This window comes from Chelon labrosus (assembly GCF_963514085.1).
Source record: "Chelon labrosus genome assembly, chromosome: 9".
Taxonomy (NCBI): Eukaryota; Metazoa; Chordata; class Actinopteri; order Mugiliformes; family Mugilidae; genus Chelon; species Chelon labrosus.
This window is the reverse complement of record NC_140359.1, coordinates 15,230,688-15,247,795: the sequence shown is the minus strand read 5'-3', so window position 1 is coordinate 15,247,795 and position 17,108 is coordinate 15,230,688. Positions and strand designations below refer to the sequence as shown.

The window sequence follows — 17,108 nt, the reverse complement described above, 5'->3', positions numbered from 1 at the left end:
TCAAGCCCCTCCCAGGAAGAAGGGGGTCTTACGAAGAAGATCGTTTATCAACAAGATGTTTGCAATCGAGGTGATAAAACAGAAACCAGGCGCTCTGATAAAACGTACAAGTGATGCGCACAAATGAAATGGGACAAATGTGTACTTTCACAAGATAGTCCAAGATAACTCAAGGTAGATATTTTACTCCAAAATGTATTATTATTTCATATCCTGTGTTATTGCCACATGCACATTAAGGAAACATGTTTCTCTGTACAATGACATTTCTATCCGATTCTATTTCATTATTTATCTTTTATAGCTTCTCTTTTTGCTCTTGTTATTTTTTTTTATTCTGCATTTTCTGTAAGCTGTTGTAAACTGCAATTTCCCCATTGCGGGACTAATAAAGGTTTTTATTATTCTTATTCTTATTCCTTTGCTGCCTACAAACAATATAAGGTATAAAATGGACAAATAATAATAAAAGCACATAAAAGCAGCATGAATACAACAGAAATATGGGCTAAACTGCATTAGAGGCTAATTTTATACTATTAATATGTGTGTAAACTGCAATGAACTAATAAAAGTAAAAATAAACATGTTCAATGTTGCTGTTGCCTGATATGAAACCAATGTGACTTCCCTGTCGCGTGTCTTACAAAAATGTGGAAGCTGGCATTTACAGCGACTTCCCTGTGTCCTTAACGCCGCATTCAATTTTAATGGAGGCCAACACCGGAAGAGACCGCGAGGCGGTGGAGACCTGTTGGTGTGAGCAGATCATCTTCTCATAAACGATCTTTGTTCGCCCTGGGCTCAGCTCTACTCTCGCGGTATCTGCAGGAACGCGCCAAATTAAGAAAACACAGCCCGTGTCAGTGACAGCGGCAGAGAAAAGTAGAGGACATAACCTGCGAAATATTTTTCAAATGCAGCTTTACTTGTGCGTTTCTTAGAAGCTAGGAGGTGTTTTATTTATTCACCGTACTGTGGCCGGAACACGGAAGATAGAAGATGGTTCTGCAAAATAGTGGACGGTTCAGAGCGGACCGAGGACAAAGTGGAGGAGACCAGGAAAACCAGTGAGTCTGCGTTTAGTGACTGTAAACAGATAAAAATGTACTGTGAGTGACGGATATTAGACGGGTCAGTGGCTGTCAGAGGGAAACGCGGGACTTAACGTGGCTGTTACTGTGTCTGTGTCTGAACCAGGGATGATGGCTCCTCGATGTCGGCTCTCAAGCGGCTGGAGCGAAGCCAGTTCACGGACGAGATGGACGCTCGCTTCGGGTTCGACAGGATGAAGGAGCCGGGCGAGAAAACAGGCTGGTTGATCAACATGCACCCTGTAAGTCAGAGTGATGTGCGTCCTGCTGCTGAGCTTCTCCAGGAGAAGAAGTCGCACTTAACACTTTCATTTTTTCCTCCTGTGCCTTTTCCAGGTAGAGATCCTGGATGAAGACAAGCGGATGATCAGTGCTGTGGACTATTATTTCATACAGGAGGATGGAAGCAGGTTCAAGGTGTGTTGGAGAAAACACAGTGGTGTCAGACAGCTTTTTAAATATCAAACATGTCTAACTTATTCTGGCTAATATTTATTGTGTCTGCAGGTGGCTCTTCCATTCAAGCCTTATTTTTACATTGCTACAAAAAAGGTAAGCCAACGACCCTGGCTTATTTGTTTTGCCATTTAAACACGTAAAACAAAATTAAAGACTTAAAGACGTTGCTTTTCTTTCCAGAACTGCGAGAGGGAAGTCATCTCATATTTGTCTAGGAAGTTTCAAGGGAAGGTGGCAAAGCTTGAAATTATCCCAAAAGAGGATCTGGACCTGGTGAGAGTTTAGTTTTAGTCTCAATACGTAAAGATGTAGCACGTCTCAAACCTCCAAATGAAACGGGGCAAAGCACTCACATGTGTCTTACATGTATTAGCACAGAGCCATAACATTATGACCACTGACAGGTCAAGTGATTGACAGTGATTATCTCATCATCATGGTACCTGTTAGTCGGTGATGTATAATTGGCAGCAAGTAAATATTTTGTCCTGTGATGAGTGGAAGTATTGGACAAATTGTGATGGCTACACGCCTGTGTTTGAGCATCTCCAACACCGCAGCTCTTGATTCACATGGGGAACGAAGGCTGTCCAAAGTGGTCCAAAAGATGAGCTACTGTAGCTGAAACCGCTGGAAAAGTTAATCCTGGTTCTGATAGAAACGTCTCTGAACACACAGTTTACATCCAAAGTTTGCTTGTATTGGGCTGCTTAACGACAGACAAGTCAGGGCGTCCTTGCTGACCCCTGTCCACTGCTAAAAGAGCCTGCAATGGGCATGTGATCATCAGAACTTGGACACCAAGCAGTGGGAGGTGATGGTCTGGGCAGGTGTATGACGTATTCTTTTATATCGCACGGATGATTAATTTAGCTGTGGGACATATGACACACCACAAGCTTGGTGTAACCTGTATCAAAGTAGCATCTATATAAATAAATGTCAGGACCCAGGTTTCCAAAAAGAACATTATATTGTTGTGAGATCATAAATGTTATTAGTTTCACAGGTTTGTGGTTTTAATGTTTTGGCTGATCAGTGTAGTTTTGTTTTAGTGTGCTTTGAAATCATTGAAATGATTCATATTGTTAAAAACACAGAAACAAAAATCCATTGCTGTATTCTTTTACCTCCACCAACCAACATTTGTCCTCTGCAGCCGAACCATCTGGTTGGCCTGAAGAGAAGCTACGTCAAACTGTCTTTCAACACCGTGGACGACCTGATCAAGGTCAAACGGGAGATTTCCCCAGCTGTGCGCAAGAACAGAGAGCGGGAGCAGTCCAATGACACCTACACCTCCATGTTATCAGGGTATCACCAAGTCGTCAATCACAATAACTTCCTGTAATGTGACGTTTCCAGTTTTGTAACGATCGCCTGTGGTCGTTCTTTCAGCGCCTTATCGGGTGGCAACGTGACCTCGGCAGAAGAAGACGGGATGTCAAAGAGCATTTCAGATCAGCTGGACAACATCGTGGACATGAGAGAGTATGATGTGCCGTATCACGTACGAGTGTCCATCGACCTTAAGATCCACGTGGTAAAAACTCACCTCCTGTTATCCAAGAGTTTAATAAATCATCTGAGACCCCTGTGTGTCTAATTGTTCCTGCCTTTACTTCTCAGGCTCATTGGTACAATGTTCGATACCGAGGCAGCGCTTACCTGCCAGAGATCGTACGAAGAGACGATCTCGTAGAGCGGCCAGTACGAAGATTTTATTATTTTGTTGTTCATATAGAATCTTACTGAAGGATGTCAGAGCTTGTATTTAAAACATGGTTTCATCTGTTCTTTCAGGACCCTGTTGTTTTGGCTTTTGACATCGAGACCACCAAACTTCCACTTAAATTCCCAGACGCAGAGACGGATCAAATCATGATGATCTCCTACATGATCGATGGACAAGCAAGTCTCGTTTAATTCACAAGTTGTTACGTTTCAGTTCGTAATAAATGTCACGCCGCTCGTACTGACTTTGTTTTTTTTTTCTCAGGGCTTTCTGATCACGAACAGAGAGATCGTCTCTGAGAACATTGAGGATTTTGAGTTCACTCCCAAACCTGAATATGAAGGGCCCTTCACTGTCTTTAATGAGGATGACGAGGTAACTACATGACAGTAGATGTAGAGTAAATAAAAAATAAAACTCTTCGATGGTTGTGTGAATGTATAATAACATGTTGTAACCTTGTGTGCAGGCTGCACTTATTCAAAGATGGTTTGATCACGTTCAAGAAACGAAGCCAAACATCTTTGTAACCTACAACGGAGACTTCTTTGATTGGTAGGCTGTTATTTAATTACTCATACACAGAGAATTAAAACTTATTGTCTCATTCCACTGTGTTGAACACATTGTCTTGATTTCCTCAAGGCCTTTTATTGAGACTCGGGCTGCCCTCCACGGACTGAGCATGCACAGGGAGATTGGTTTCCAGAAGGATAATCAGGGGGAGTACAAGGCCAGTCAAGCCATCCACATGGACTGCTTAAGGTTTGTACAACTTGACATAAAATGATATCAGAGTGCTTAAATTTCCGACTCCATCCTTCCAACCTGCTTCTCCTGTGTGTCAGGTGGGTAAAGCGAGACAGCTACCTGCCGGTGGGAAGTCACAATCTGAAGGCAGCAGCGAAGGCTAAATTGAGCTACGACCCAGTGGAGCTGGACCCAGAAGAGATGTGCCGCATGGCGACTGAAGAGCCACAGGTACAGTAATAGACTTCTGTTTTTACAGCCCAGAAAATAAAGATTCAGATTGTTTTGAAATTTTTTTCTTTCTTCCTGTCAGACGTTAGCAACCTACTCCGTGTCCGATGCTGTTGCCACATATTACCTGTACATGAAATATGTCCACCCCTTCATCTTCGCTCTGTGCACCATCATCCCCATGGAGCCTGATGAGGTTTGTATGTGGTGTGTGTAATGAAAAAAAACTCAAATCTGAAAAACAAACATGTATTTGACAATCATCTATTTCTGTCCACCTGCCTGTTAACCAGGTGTTGCGTAAAGGTTCTGGGACGCTGTGTGAAGCCTTGCTGATGGTGCAGGCCTTCCACGCCAACATCGTCTTCCCCAACAAGCAGGAGCAGGTCTTCAACAAACTGACAAACGACGGTCACGTCATGGACTCTGAGACCTACGTGGGCGGCCACGTGGAGGCGCTGGAGTCTGGAGTGTTTCGCAGTGACATCCCCTGTCGTTTTAAAATGGTACCGTGGAGCTCCCTTCTTCTCAACGCTCATTTTTCATCACGCTTGTGTGTTTTAAATGCGGCCATTTGGTGTGTTGACAGAACCCAGCTGCATTTGACTTCCTGTTGCAAAGAGTTGAGCGAACAATGCGTCACGCTGTTGAGGAAGAGGAGGGCGTCCCTTTGGAGCAAGTCACCAACTTTAATGAGGTATGTTGACCTTTTTAGTTTGTTTCTTTTTCTTTTGTTTCGTCATTCTGCATCGAAGCTTGGATGACTCTGGTATTTATTTTTTTTCAGGTGTGTGATGATATCAAAAATAAGCTGATCTCACTGAAGGAGGTTCCAAACAGGATTGAATGCCCCCTCATCTACCATCTGGACGTCGGGGCCATGTACCCCAATATCATTCTCACTAACCGCCTGCAGGTAAAATTGAAAACAGACACAAAAAATTGGGGTTACATGTAGAAAAAGATTCACCATTTTCATTTTCTACTTCCTTAGCCATCAGCTATGGTTGATGAGGCCACCTGTGCTGCCTGTGACTTTAACAAGCCTGGTGCCACCTGCCAGAGGAGGATGGCCTGGCAGTGGAGAGGGGAAATCAGTAAGTTAATGTCGTGTAACTTTGTTCTGGACGTGACTCAGGTTTGTTCTTCTAAACAAAACTAAAACTTTTACCTCTTTCTTCCGTTTCTGCAGTGCCTGCCAGCCGCAGTGAGTTCCACCGCATCCAGCAGCAACTTGAGTCTGAGAAGTTCCCGCCGTTTTTCCCCAACGGTCCACCTCGAGCTTTCCACACTCTGAACAGGGAGGAGCAGGCCAAGCACGAGAAGAAACGTCTGGCAGGTACTTTCAATTTTTTTTCAAGCAACCTAAATGACCAGTTGGCAAAGCATAGCTGAAGCCGTCTTTTTTTCCTCTCTATCAGACTATTGTAAGAAGGCCTACAAGAAGACACACGTCACCAGGCTGGAGGAGCGGGTTACCACCATCTGTCAGAGAGAAAACTCCTTCTACGTCGACACCGTCAGAGCTTTCAGAGATCGGCGTTACGAATTTAAAGGACTTCACAAGGTATGTAAAGATGTAGATGATCTGTCTATCTTTAGTCGGCTGCTTCAAGCAAATGGGTTGCTCCATATGAGCTGGGTTCTGCTCAAGGTTTCTTCCGTTATAAGGGAGTTTTTTCTTGCCACTGTCACCTTAGTGCTTGTAAAGCATCTTGAGACAATTTGTATTGTTATTGACACTATATTAATAAAACTGAACGTTCAAATTCTCTGTAAATCATTTCTTACTCGTGCTGCCTCTGCTTAAGGTGTGGAAGAAGAAACTGTCGTCAGCTCAGGACAGTGGAGACGCTGCTGAGGTGAAGCGCTGCAAAAACATGGAGATCCTGTACGAGTCTCTTCAGCTGGCTCACAAGTGCATTCTTAACTCGTTCTACGGCTATGTCATGAGAAAAGGGTAGGAGCCAGCTGCAGTTTCAATCAGTGTTGCTTGAGCTGCTCTGAAATCTGTCAGCGCTGCTGACCTGACGCCGTCCGTGCTGTCTCTGTTTCGCCATCAGGGCCCGCTGGTACTCCATGGAGATGGCCGGTATTGTGTGCTTCACCGGAGCCAACATCATCACTCAGGCCAGAGAGCTCATCGAACAAATAGGGTGAGTGTGTTAGTGAGAATGTGACACCTAATTACAGGAAGTGCCTTCTTGGATAGAGCAAGGTCGGATCAAATGAGACTGAAAATGATCCACTGCCTTGTTTAAGAACGTTTCATCAGCAGATGTAGGCTTGAATCCAGATCAGACATCAAGGTTTATATCTTTTCCTGTAACCTGTGCAGTTTGTTGCAGGTCAATATACTTTTTCTATTTCTTACACATTCCTCTTGTACCACTCTTCTCCTCCTCAGGAGACCTCTGGAGTTGGACACTGATGGTATCTGGTGTGTCCTCCCCAACACATTCCCTGAGAACTTTGTAGTAAAGACCAGTAATGAGAAGAAGCCCAAGGTGACCATCTCCTACCCGGGGGCCATGCTGAACATCCTGGTGAAGGAGGGATTCACCAACGATCAGTACCACGAGCTGGTCGACCCCGCGTCCCTCACTTACAACGTCCGGGCAGAGAACAGCATCTTCTTTGAGGTGGATGGACCGTACCTGGCAATGATCCTGCCGGCCTCTAAAGAGGAAGGCAAGAAGCTGAAGAAGAGGTATGGCTGTATTTTTTATTTTTTTTTTATTTGCTGTGATTGAATAATTAAACCCTGGTCCATTAAGTGATTTATTGTCTCCTTTAGGGGGACGTCAGTATTAATATTCATCAGGATTTAAGACCTCTGTTGTCTTTAGGTACGCTGTGTTTAATGAGGATGGCTCTCTGGCTGAGCTGAAGGGTTTCGAAGTGAAAAGAAGAGGAGAGCTCCAGCTCATTAAGATCTTTCAGTCATCTGTGTTCGAGGCTTTCCTCAAAGGTACCACTCTGGAGGAGGTCTACGCATCAGTGGCTAAGGTGGCCGACTACTGGCTGGATGTGCTGTACAGCAAGGTAAATATCTATGATTGCATGCTGGAGAACAGTACTTTATTGTCATTTCATATTTATAAAAGTCCATTATTAGGAAAAAAAAACCTCATTGAAACTATAATCTTCACAATAACCTGATTAATTTCACTGGTTTTCCAGGCGGCCAACATGCCAGACGCAGAGCTGTTTGAACTGATTTCAGAGAATCGTTCAATGTCCAGGAGGCTCGAGGACTACGGAGAGCAGAAGTCCACCTCTATCAGCACAGCTAAGAGACTGGCTGAGTTCCTGGGAGATCAGATGGTGAAAGATGCTGGTCTGAGCTGTCGCTACGTCATCTCCCGGAAACCAGAGGGCTCCCCTGTCACAGAAAGGTGGGGTTATATTTGAAAATGAAAAAGCATACTGGTGGACGGTGTAAAGGCTCTTAGAAACTAAACGCCACTTTGACACAGTCATACCTGAAGATGTGAAGCATATTATTATAATGTCCTCAGCTCAGAGCTGGCTGAGGATGATCGTTTCATTTCATCCCCATCTCGTTTCACTGTGGATAAAAATCCAAAGCAAATAAAAAACAGCTTGGCCACGATGACAAACATGATGGAGCGTCTGTGGTAAGCAGCGCCAAATAAAATGTTCTTAGACGTTTTGTTTCTCAATGTAAATGTCTCTGGAGAACAGGCACTTTGTCCTATTACCAGAAGTAAAAGCCTTGGGTTTGACGCTGACTAATTTGTGGTTCTCCCCATCAGGGCCATACCTCTGGCTATCTTCCAGGCAGAGCCCAGTGTGAAGAAACATTTCCTTCGTAAGTGGCTGAAGATGCCCAGCTTGCATGACTTGGACATTCGCTCTGTGAGTATTTAAGAACGACGTTGGAAACAAACAACAGAGGGATGGGCCTTTTATTCCTTCTCTGATTTTAGTGACATGATCTTCAATAATAATAATGTCTTTTTGTTTGTTTTGGGCCTTTCCAGATTCTTGATTGGAGCTATTACATAGAGAGGTTGGGTAGTGCCATCCAGAAAATCATCACCATCCCTGCCGCTCTGCAACAGGTTGGAAAAAAAATAAATAAAACAACTCAAATGCGACAGTTCTTTCAGAGTATTTATCTAGACATTAATTTAAATTGCTTCTGTAATAAGGTGAAGAATCCAGTTCCCAGAGTGAGGCATCCTGACTGGCTCCATAAGAAACTCCTGGAGAAAAATGACATCTACAAGCAAAAGAAAATTAGTGAACTGTTCACCAGTGAGGGAAAGAGACAGGTAGGTTCACCTCACAGCAAAATATCCCATCAATCTACCTCCATACCTTCATATTTTTCTAAATGTTCTTGTCTTTCTCAGGTGGCCCATCAGCCTCTTGAAGCAGGTCAAGCTGCTGACATAGAGGACTTCGGGATGCGAGCCAAACCTCTGCAGCCGGCCATTCTCATCAGCACCAAGCGGAAGCGGGCTTCACAGGGAGACGACAGCCAGGTTGAGTCCCAGGACGTCGAGCTCACGCAGTCCTGGAGAGAGATCCTGGGACCACCCCCGCCTATGGGAAAGACACGGGTAGGAAACCAGCAGTCTTGATGTACCTATTCCTGGTACATTCACAGTGCATTTGAACTGACACTGAAGATGCGTCTATTAGTGCTAATTTTAAGGAGTGTGTGTATGCAGGAGGAGCGTCTAGTGTGGCTGCGTTACCATAAGAAGAAGTGGGAGCTGCAGCTGAGGCAGAGGAAGGAGAGAAAGAAGAGGAGGAGGCTGCTGGATGGTGAAGCTCAGCCTGTTGGAGGAGGACTGATCAGGGACGGCCCAACCACAGGCCTGGGAAGCTTCCTTCGCAGGACAGCACGCAGCATCCTGGACATGCCATGGCAAATCGTGCAGGTGTGGAAAAGGCACCTGATTAATCATCCTGAAATAATTTAAATAAATAACACAATCTAGAGAAAATAATATGTGATGTTCTGTTTGGTGTCTCCCAGATTGCAGAAACGAGTCACCCTGGTCTATATAAGCTGTGGGCCGTGATTGGAAACGACCTCCACTGCATGAAACTCAACATCCCACGTGTCTTCTATGTCAATCAGAAAGTCCCAAAACAGGAGGAGGGAGCCACGTACAAGAAGGCATGTAACAAAAAAAAAAGACAACTCTGCAGTCTCTGTAAATGCTGAGAGTATGTTAACCAAAGTGACGTTTCTGTGGCTTCAGGTTAACCGCATGCTTCCTCGCTCCAACATGGTGTACTACCTTTACGAGTACTGTGTACCGGAGGACATGTACCAGGAACACATCAATGAGATCAACGCCGACCTCTCTGCACCAGACATCGAAGGCGTCTATGAGACACAGGTTTCTATATATTCATCTCCATTGCTTTTATTATTTCAACTATAATGCCTTCTTTGTGTACAGAAAGAACAATGGTTGACCGTGTTTTCCCTCCTTTTAGGTCCCCTTGCTGTTTCGTGCACTGGTTCAGCTCGGGTGTGTGTGCATGGTGAATAAACATGTTGTGAGGGATCTGGCGGGCAGGGAGGCGGACACTTTCGATCTGGAGCATCTGGAGATGAGGTCTCTGGCCCAGTTCAGCTACCTGGAACCTGGTAAGACACTGTTTGCTGAACTGATGTAAAAAGTATCCTGCAGAGATGATATTTTGTGGGTTTAAATTTGTCATTTGATTTCCCTTCTTACCTGAAATTGGCCTGTATTGGCTTTGAATTATGATTTACATGACTCTGTAATGTTTGTGTTCCTCTCAGGGAGTGTTCGACACATGTACTTGTATCATCACAGCCAGGGCCACAAAGCTCTGTTCGGCCTGTTCATCCCCTCTCAGCGCAAAGCTAGCATCTTTGTCCTGGACACAGTAAGAATAATACAAGTCTTCATTTGTTTCCCACCATTTTGTTGGTGTTTTAACGCACATCGTACCATATCTGGTCTGATCTCTAAGAAGAAGAAGAAGAAGAAGGAATGTGTTTTACTTTTCATTTTGAGCCCAGTGCATTGTCCTCCAGCTCTAGAGAATCATTCTTGAGCTCCGTCATCATTCTGTGCTTGCAGGTTCGAAGCAATCAGATGCCCAATCTGAGTAACCTCTACACAGCTGAGCGCACCGCCCTCCTGGAGAAGACAACAGAGGATCTCCTGCCTCCAGAAAAACACAACTTTGAGGTCCGGGCTGAAAACGACATGAAAGCTATCTCCCGTGCACTGCAACGCATTCTGCTAAACTACAAGGTAAAACACATTCATATTTGTTCCTTGAATTATCTTTGCAATGAATACATTATAGATCATGATCATGAGGGTGTGACTACATTGGTGATTGTCTGCTGTTTACAGGATGAGCGTCGCGGACCCACCCTCATCGCTGTGCAGTCAAACTGGGAGCTGCGGCGACTGGCAGCAGGGATGCCGGTGCTGGAGGAGTTCCCCGTCGTTCCAGTACACGTGGTTGATGAGATCAGCTATAATGTGCTCGACTGGCAACGCCATGGCGCGAGGCGCATGATCCGCCACTACCTCAACCTGGACAGCTGCTTGTCACAGGCTTTTGACATGGCCAGGTACAAACTACACATCCTTCTGTAGAGTTTATATTCCCAGAACACTTACTGTAAGGCTGTGAGGATGGATTTATTTACTACCTTACCAGCCTCTGACAAAGTTTATATTCAGTCAGTAATTATTTTTTCCAGAAATATTTTTAACAACTTTATTAATGTCTCTCACTTTCAGATATTACCACTTGCCTGTGGGAAACTTGCCTCAGGATGTGTCCATCTTTGGGTCAGATTTGTTCCTGGCGAGACATCTACGTAAACACAACCACCTGTTGTGGCTTTCACCCACAGCCAGGCCCGACCTCGGAGGAAAAGAGGCAGATGACAGTCGTCTGGTCATGGAAAGCGATGACAGGGCCTCTGTGGAGATCAACTCTCAGGGATGTTATTCCACAGGTACACAAACGGCAGGAAGCACCGGGAAAGAAAAATGGTAAAAGCGTCTTACTCTGCATTTATGGATTTATCGTGCTTCTTCCACAGTTTGTGTGGAGCTGGACCTGCAGAGCCTGGCTGTGAACACCATCCTCCAGTCGCAGCACGTCAATGACATGGAGGGCGGAGCCAGTCTGGGCATCAGTTTTGATGTGATCCAGCAGGCCTCACTGGAGGACATGATGACAGGAAACCAGGGCGCCAGCGCTCACGCTAGCTACGATGAGACTGCTCTGTGCTCCAACACCTTCAGGTGAGTAAACTTCTGCTGACAGTTTCAACCTACTTGTGCTATAACAATAGAGGTGTGGCAGGTCGGCCTTTTAAGTTATGCTTCTTCTATTTAAGGAAGCCCATCGTGTTTTATGTGTTTTGCTCACTGTTTTCCTTGTGTTGTATGAGCAGGATCTTAAAGAGCATGGTGGTTGGATGGGTCAGAGAGATCACGCAGTACCACAACGTGTACGCAGACAACCAGGTGATGCACTTCTACCGCTGGCTGCGTTCTCCCAGCTCTCTGCTCTACGACCCTGCACTTCACCGCACCCTGAACAACATGATGAAGAAAGTGTTTCTGCAGTGAGTGCCAAATCCTTTGTACTACATAAATCATCATTTATTTAGTCATATCTGGAAAATATCTGTTTTGAAATGATGTTAAAATCTCCGACTTGTTTATGAGAACTGCAGTGTCCTCATCACCAGTTTACCAGCAGACGCCCATGGTATTTTACTTACTTCACTACACTCTCATGATAGCTCTGTTCCCATCATTTAATAAAGCTCTCAAGCTTTTTTGTAAATCAGCTTTCTGTGTCTGCACCAAAGTGCCCAAACAAAATTAATTGTAACCGAATACGATAATCAGACAATTGTGCATCTTCTGTGTACCACGTTGATATCAAAGAACAGGAAGAGGCGACTGACTGGCTTGTGTGACTCAAGACATCAGCTGTGGTAAAATGTTATCAGTGGTTGGTCTTGAATTGGTTTATGAACATGAGAAATTGAACACGATAACTGTGTCCACTGTGATTATCAACCTGACCTTTCTTTTTTTCTTGCTTTGAAACAATAACACATCCCAGGATAACACTGTCAAACTTCCATAAAATATATATTTTTGCATCATCTCCATGTTAGACCTTTATCAGGCAAATGCCAAACTAACAGAAGCCATGAAATAGAAGAGGAGGTGGGACAGTTTTTCACATGCAGTGAAATGCGTAACAGCTGTCAGTATCCTTTTCTTCAACTAATCATTCTCTCGTTCTGCTGTCAGGTTGGTCTCAGAGTTCAAACGTCTGGGTTCTACCGTGGTGTATGGAAACTTCAACAGGATCATCCTGTGCACTAAAAAGCGGAGGATCGACGATGCCATTGGCTACGTTGAATACATCACCAACAGGTCAGATATTTATACTCCACATACCATGTATGTTGCTATTAGGGGTTGAACAACTTCGGATTGTTTAAAGTCGACTAATATTTGGTGAAAGTCACATCGACATCGAACACAGTAGAAAGTAATGCTTTGCAACAATGAAATCTATAGAAGTATTTCCATGCTTGATGAACCACAAGTTTGCTGAGATGACCCACTGGGCTCCTCACCTGTCTTCTCCGATGCATCCGTGCTGTTATTTTCACGTGATTGCCGAATAGTCGACCTCCTGCTTAAAGCGTCGTCGCACAGCAGTAAAGTGCGTATGTCCATACATTTAATAAGGTCAACATTATGTATTTTTAAACTATACATTACGGCAGTGTTCTTGACTGTGAAATAAGAGCCTGAACACTGAAATCAGAAGAAAATTCATGTTCCGTTAAAGCAGATGCCAGAGGTGATTGTGGTTTCAGTCACGGGAAGAGACTTCTATAAACGAAACCTAAAAGAGGTGAACTCCCAATTACACCAATGGAAGGAACAACTTGCGCCAACATATCAGTAGAAAATAAATATTATAAAAAGGAAAATATCTTTCGGGATTTGGATTATGTTAGTGCTATGATGATGGCTCCAAGGCTGCATGTCTGAACGTGCCTGAGTCTACGTGGCAGCAATGCTTTTTAAGGGTTAGTACAATATCCTTAATGATCATTTCTGATTTTTGTCATATATTTAAGAAGCTTTTTTAGTATTTTTTTTAATGATTTCAGTCACAATATATCCCAGAAAACCTGACACATTTAACTGTTTGTCTTGTAGCATACATTCAAGAGAAATCTTCCACTCTCTGTCGATCTCCTTCTCGCGATGCTGGGAGTTCCTGATGTGGATGGACCCGGCTAACTTTGGAGGTGTGAAGGGCAAACTGCCCTCTAGCATCTTGTACGGAGAGGTATTGCAAAAAGAAATCCCTTTGGAGTTTATTTTCATAAAACATAAATGAATGAATGCAGCGCTTATAGTCTCTCTGTGATGGTCGTTGTTAGGAGGAAGCCAAAAAGAAACAAAAAACACAAGGAGAGGGAGATGAGGAAGGCAGCGAGGATGAAGATGAAGACGATGTTGAGGAAGATGATCGAGATGGAGAGACGGATGAAGTGGAGGAGTTGATAGAAAGCAACTGGAATATCATGCAATATCTTCCTCAAACCGCATCCTGTCAGAAATACTTCCTCATGATTGTGTCAGGTAAAAAAAACAAAAAAACAAGAACATCTTTTCACAACACAGTTTTTTCTTCGCGTTTCTCATTGTCAGATCTTTAATACACTTTTTCTACGCCAGCCTACATTGCAGCAGTTTACCACAGCATGAAGGAGGAACTGAGACGTAACGCTCCTGGGGCAACACCAGTCAAGAGACGTGGCGGCAGCCAGGCTACCCAGCAGGCAGTCGGGGACTTGAGTGCACTTCCTGGTAAGATGTTGTTCAGGAAGCTGCTTCAGTTCCTCAGGACTTAAGTTGTGTTTCCAAGAAACTGCACATTTCATTCATTAAAAGTACTTCAGAATTTCTATCATACAATTACTCTCTTCCACAGGAATGATCTCCTTCTCCCAGGAGTACGTGTCCAGCGAGCTCACACAGAACTTTTTCACCATCACTCAGAAAATCCAGAAAAAGGTGACGGGTACCAGGAGTGTGAGCCAGACCTCTGAGATGTTCCCTCTCCTGCCTGGTTCCCACCTGCCACTCAACAACCCAGCACTGGAGTTTATCAAATATGTCTGCCAGGTATGCCACTAAGTACAACAATACTGATACCACATGAGAAATTAATTAGTTTTACAAAATAACAGAGGCACAAAGCTCTTTTTTTTTGTCTCTTTCATTTTGGATTTTCCTCAAGCTTCACCAGTTATTCTTCTCTGTCTTTAGGTCCTTTCACTCGATGCCAACATTGTGAATCAGGTGAACAAGCTGAAGAGAGACCTCTTGCGTCTCGTGGATGTTGGAGAGTTCTCAGAGGAAGCCCAGTTCTGTGACCCCTGTAACTCCTACATCCTGCCAGAAGTTATCTGCCACCACTGCAACTTCTGTCGTGACCTTGACCTTTGCAAGGACCCGTCAGTGGCACAGGTCAGAGCTCATGATGATGATGATGATCATAAGCTTATCAAATTGTCCATTCAGGAATCTAAGTGAGATAAACTGTGTTGTCTGCTCCTCAGGATGGGTCCGTCTTGCCTCAGTGGTTCTGCTCCAACTGCCAGGCGCAGTATGAGACGGACTCTATTGAGATGTCTCTGGTAGAAGCTCTGCAAAAGAAGCTGATGAGCTACACCCTGCAGGACCTGGTAGGCAAAACAATGCTTCACAGTTGTAACCCCTTTACAAAATTAGAGCCTCGTAAATAAAAATATAATGCATGAAGACAACTACAATTTGCACCAAGTTAGACTGTCAGCCTGTACAAACCTATTAAAACATGTTCATAAATAAGAATGTAGAGCTGCAACAGTGCATCAGTGTAATCGACAACATAAATATGTAAGTAAGTATGAAATCTCAGACATGATGGAAATTATTCTTTATCCAAAAATCAATCAAAAGAGTAACTTTGTCAAACAGACCGCTACTAAATTGGACTCTTGTAAAAATGAAAGGCCCTACCACAGCAAAGCATGCACAAGCAATCCGCCTTTCAGGCACTTGAAAAGTGAAAAGTTTTGTTTGATTGTTGGTTGGTGGTCAGTGCCTGGGAGTCGAGGTTGAGTTCTTATCCGCAGTTTTTTAGACAAGAACTCAACAAAGGCTCCATGGAGCAGATGCTAATGGCATTTGCAGCCTATAAACAGTTTTTTTCCTGCACTTAAAAACCTGTGAAACTAAACCATGCAGATATCCATTAACATTCAGACAGATGTCTGAAGAAAGAGTTGAAAGATTAATGGTCAAAGTTTTTTTTATATTATTTAGTGTTGAATCAACCGAAGGATTAATTGACTCAAAAAGGAACTGTCTAATGGTATTATGTCTATTATACCAACACTAATACAGGAGGAGTTATGAATGTTTAATGGTGTTACTTGACATTATATTGTCGTTGCCAATGCTCTAAATTTACTTGTATTACAATCCTGAATCTAAAATGATTTCCACTCACCCTCAAGGTTCGGCCAATAAAGGTTTAAAAAATAAAAAATATATTATATTATATTCATAAATATATTTTTGTGTTTTTAGATGTGCACCAAATGTAAAGGCGTGAAGGAAGCAAATATGCCCCTCTACTGCAGATGTGCTGGAGACTTTGACCTCACTTTCTCAGCCAAGGTATGTCATTGAATTCAGTGATGAGATGGTGATTAGCGATCATGTGATTCCCCCCCCATTTGACACAACTGTTTGTTTTCTTTTTTCTTTCCATTTAAAGAGCTTCTCTGAGCAGATCACCGTGTTTCGGAACATAGCGTCCCACTACAACATGCGCTACCTGGAGGAGACCATTGACTGGTTGCTTGCTATGAGCCCTTCCATCAGCCAGAACTCTCACTAAATGCGACCTCGGCTGCATCTGTGGAAACTCAAAACTAGGAAACTGTCAATGCTGAAACTTTCACATTGATGCACTTCATCAGGCTTTGGACTTTTCTATGAGATTTTTTTCTTTTTCTGTGCTGTGTGTAATCAGGTGTGGACTGTAGATATGTTTTACTTTTGATTATGTCATGTTACTCCCATGTATGTGTATGAATTTCAGAATTTCACCTGTAATAAATATTTTTTCCAAACGTTTGAACTGTGAGTCCCTTTCTTATTTCTTCTCAGTAATCCCCCAGACCCTCCAGAGGACAGAGTGGTTATAGAAAATGAATGAATGAATTTCTCAGTGCTATAGTCGGCGGGCAGCGTTAACATGAAGGAAAAAGCAGATGGTAAACATCCTGAATTCCATCATCTGTGGGGACTTACACTAATCAACAGTCACATTGTTTCCTCCTCACTGAGCTGCTACTGTGTCTCATGTGGCTTCTGCACAGCAGTGACTTGAACTCTTAAGCATGTCTTTGACTGTGAAGATGACTGACAACATCTTGTTTTTATGTTTTAGGAATTATTGAACAAATTGCACCTTTAAGACTTCAACTGCATTTTTAATGCAGCCTGAAAATTCTTTGTGTAATAATATGAAAAGATTAAATATTTCTGGCTGCTTAACAAGATTTTTCCTTTAATACAATATGCTAAAAAAAAATTAAACGAGTCGGTAAGTATGTGGTTAGTAATTACTGTGAATAAGTTTGGATCATAATGATCTTGACCCATGTGCTTCCATTACTTTAACCTCATTGCCCTGTAGATGACTCACTTTGCTGATGGGTGTGTCCCAGACAGCTAATCACATTT

The 17,108-nt window shown here is 43.4% G+C and overlaps 1 protein-coding gene across 3 annotated transcripts; it reads left to right on the top strand.

Annotated features, from left to right (window-relative positions):
- The first annotated feature begins 621 nt into the window (after positions 1–621).
- Positions 622–16,484, top strand: pole (polymerase (DNA directed), epsilon). 3 transcript variants are annotated; one of them, XM_084552239.1, is made up of 47 exons: positions 622–1,070; positions 1,201–1,336; positions 1,431–1,511; positions 1,602–1,646; positions 1,734–1,826; positions 2,713–2,867; positions 2,952–3,096; positions 3,183–3,263; positions 3,357–3,464; positions 3,553–3,663; positions 3,758–3,843; positions 3,934–4,053; positions 4,137–4,269; positions 4,352–4,465; positions 4,563–4,775; positions 4,859–4,966; positions 5,057–5,185; positions 5,264–5,366; positions 5,462–5,608; positions 5,691–5,836; positions 6,081–6,229; positions 6,333–6,425; positions 6,677–6,979; positions 7,119–7,314; positions 7,453–7,667; positions 8,049–8,151; positions 8,277–8,357; positions 8,448–8,570; positions 8,652–8,861; positions 8,973–9,185; positions 9,284–9,427; positions 9,513–9,653; positions 9,754–9,907; positions 10,067–10,173; positions 10,371–10,876; positions 11,049–11,269; positions 11,357–11,561; positions 11,714–11,887; positions 12,591–12,716; positions 13,518–13,650; positions 13,745–13,946; positions 14,043–14,174; positions 14,299–14,492; positions 14,637–14,837; positions 14,930–15,055; positions 15,945–16,034; positions 16,135–16,484. In XM_084552239.1, exons 1-47 carry the CDS (start codon positions 1,003–1,005, stop codon positions 16,255–16,257), a joined length of 6,987 nt encoding a protein of 2,328 aa, XP_084408365.1. In that variant the 5' UTR covers positions 622–1,002; the 3' UTR covers positions 16,258–16,484. The 3 variants fall into 3 exon arrangements, with proteins under 3 accessions (XP_084408365.1, XP_084408366.1, XP_084408364.1); XM_084552240.1 differs by having other exon boundaries at positions 8,277–8,570; positions 10,371–10,547; positions 10,653–10,876; XM_084552238.1 differs by having other exon boundaries at positions 8,277–8,570.
- Positions 16,485–17,108: the final 624 nt, after the last annotated feature.

Excerpts from the sequence above, each read along its gene's own strand:
- pole (XM_084552238.1), top strand. The coding sequence starts at position 1,003 with ATGGTTCTGCAAAATAGTGGACGGTTCAGAGCGGACCGAGGACAAAGT. Across the intron at positions 11,562-11,713 it reads CTGTGCTCCAACACCTTCAG|GATCTTAAAGAGCATGGTGG; the intron begins GTGAGTAAACTT and ends TTGTATGAGCAG. Across the intron at positions 11,888-12,590 it reads ATGAAGAAAGTGTTTCTGCA|GTTGGTCTCAGAGTTCAAAC; the intron begins GTGAGTGCCAAA and ends TTCTGCTGTCAG.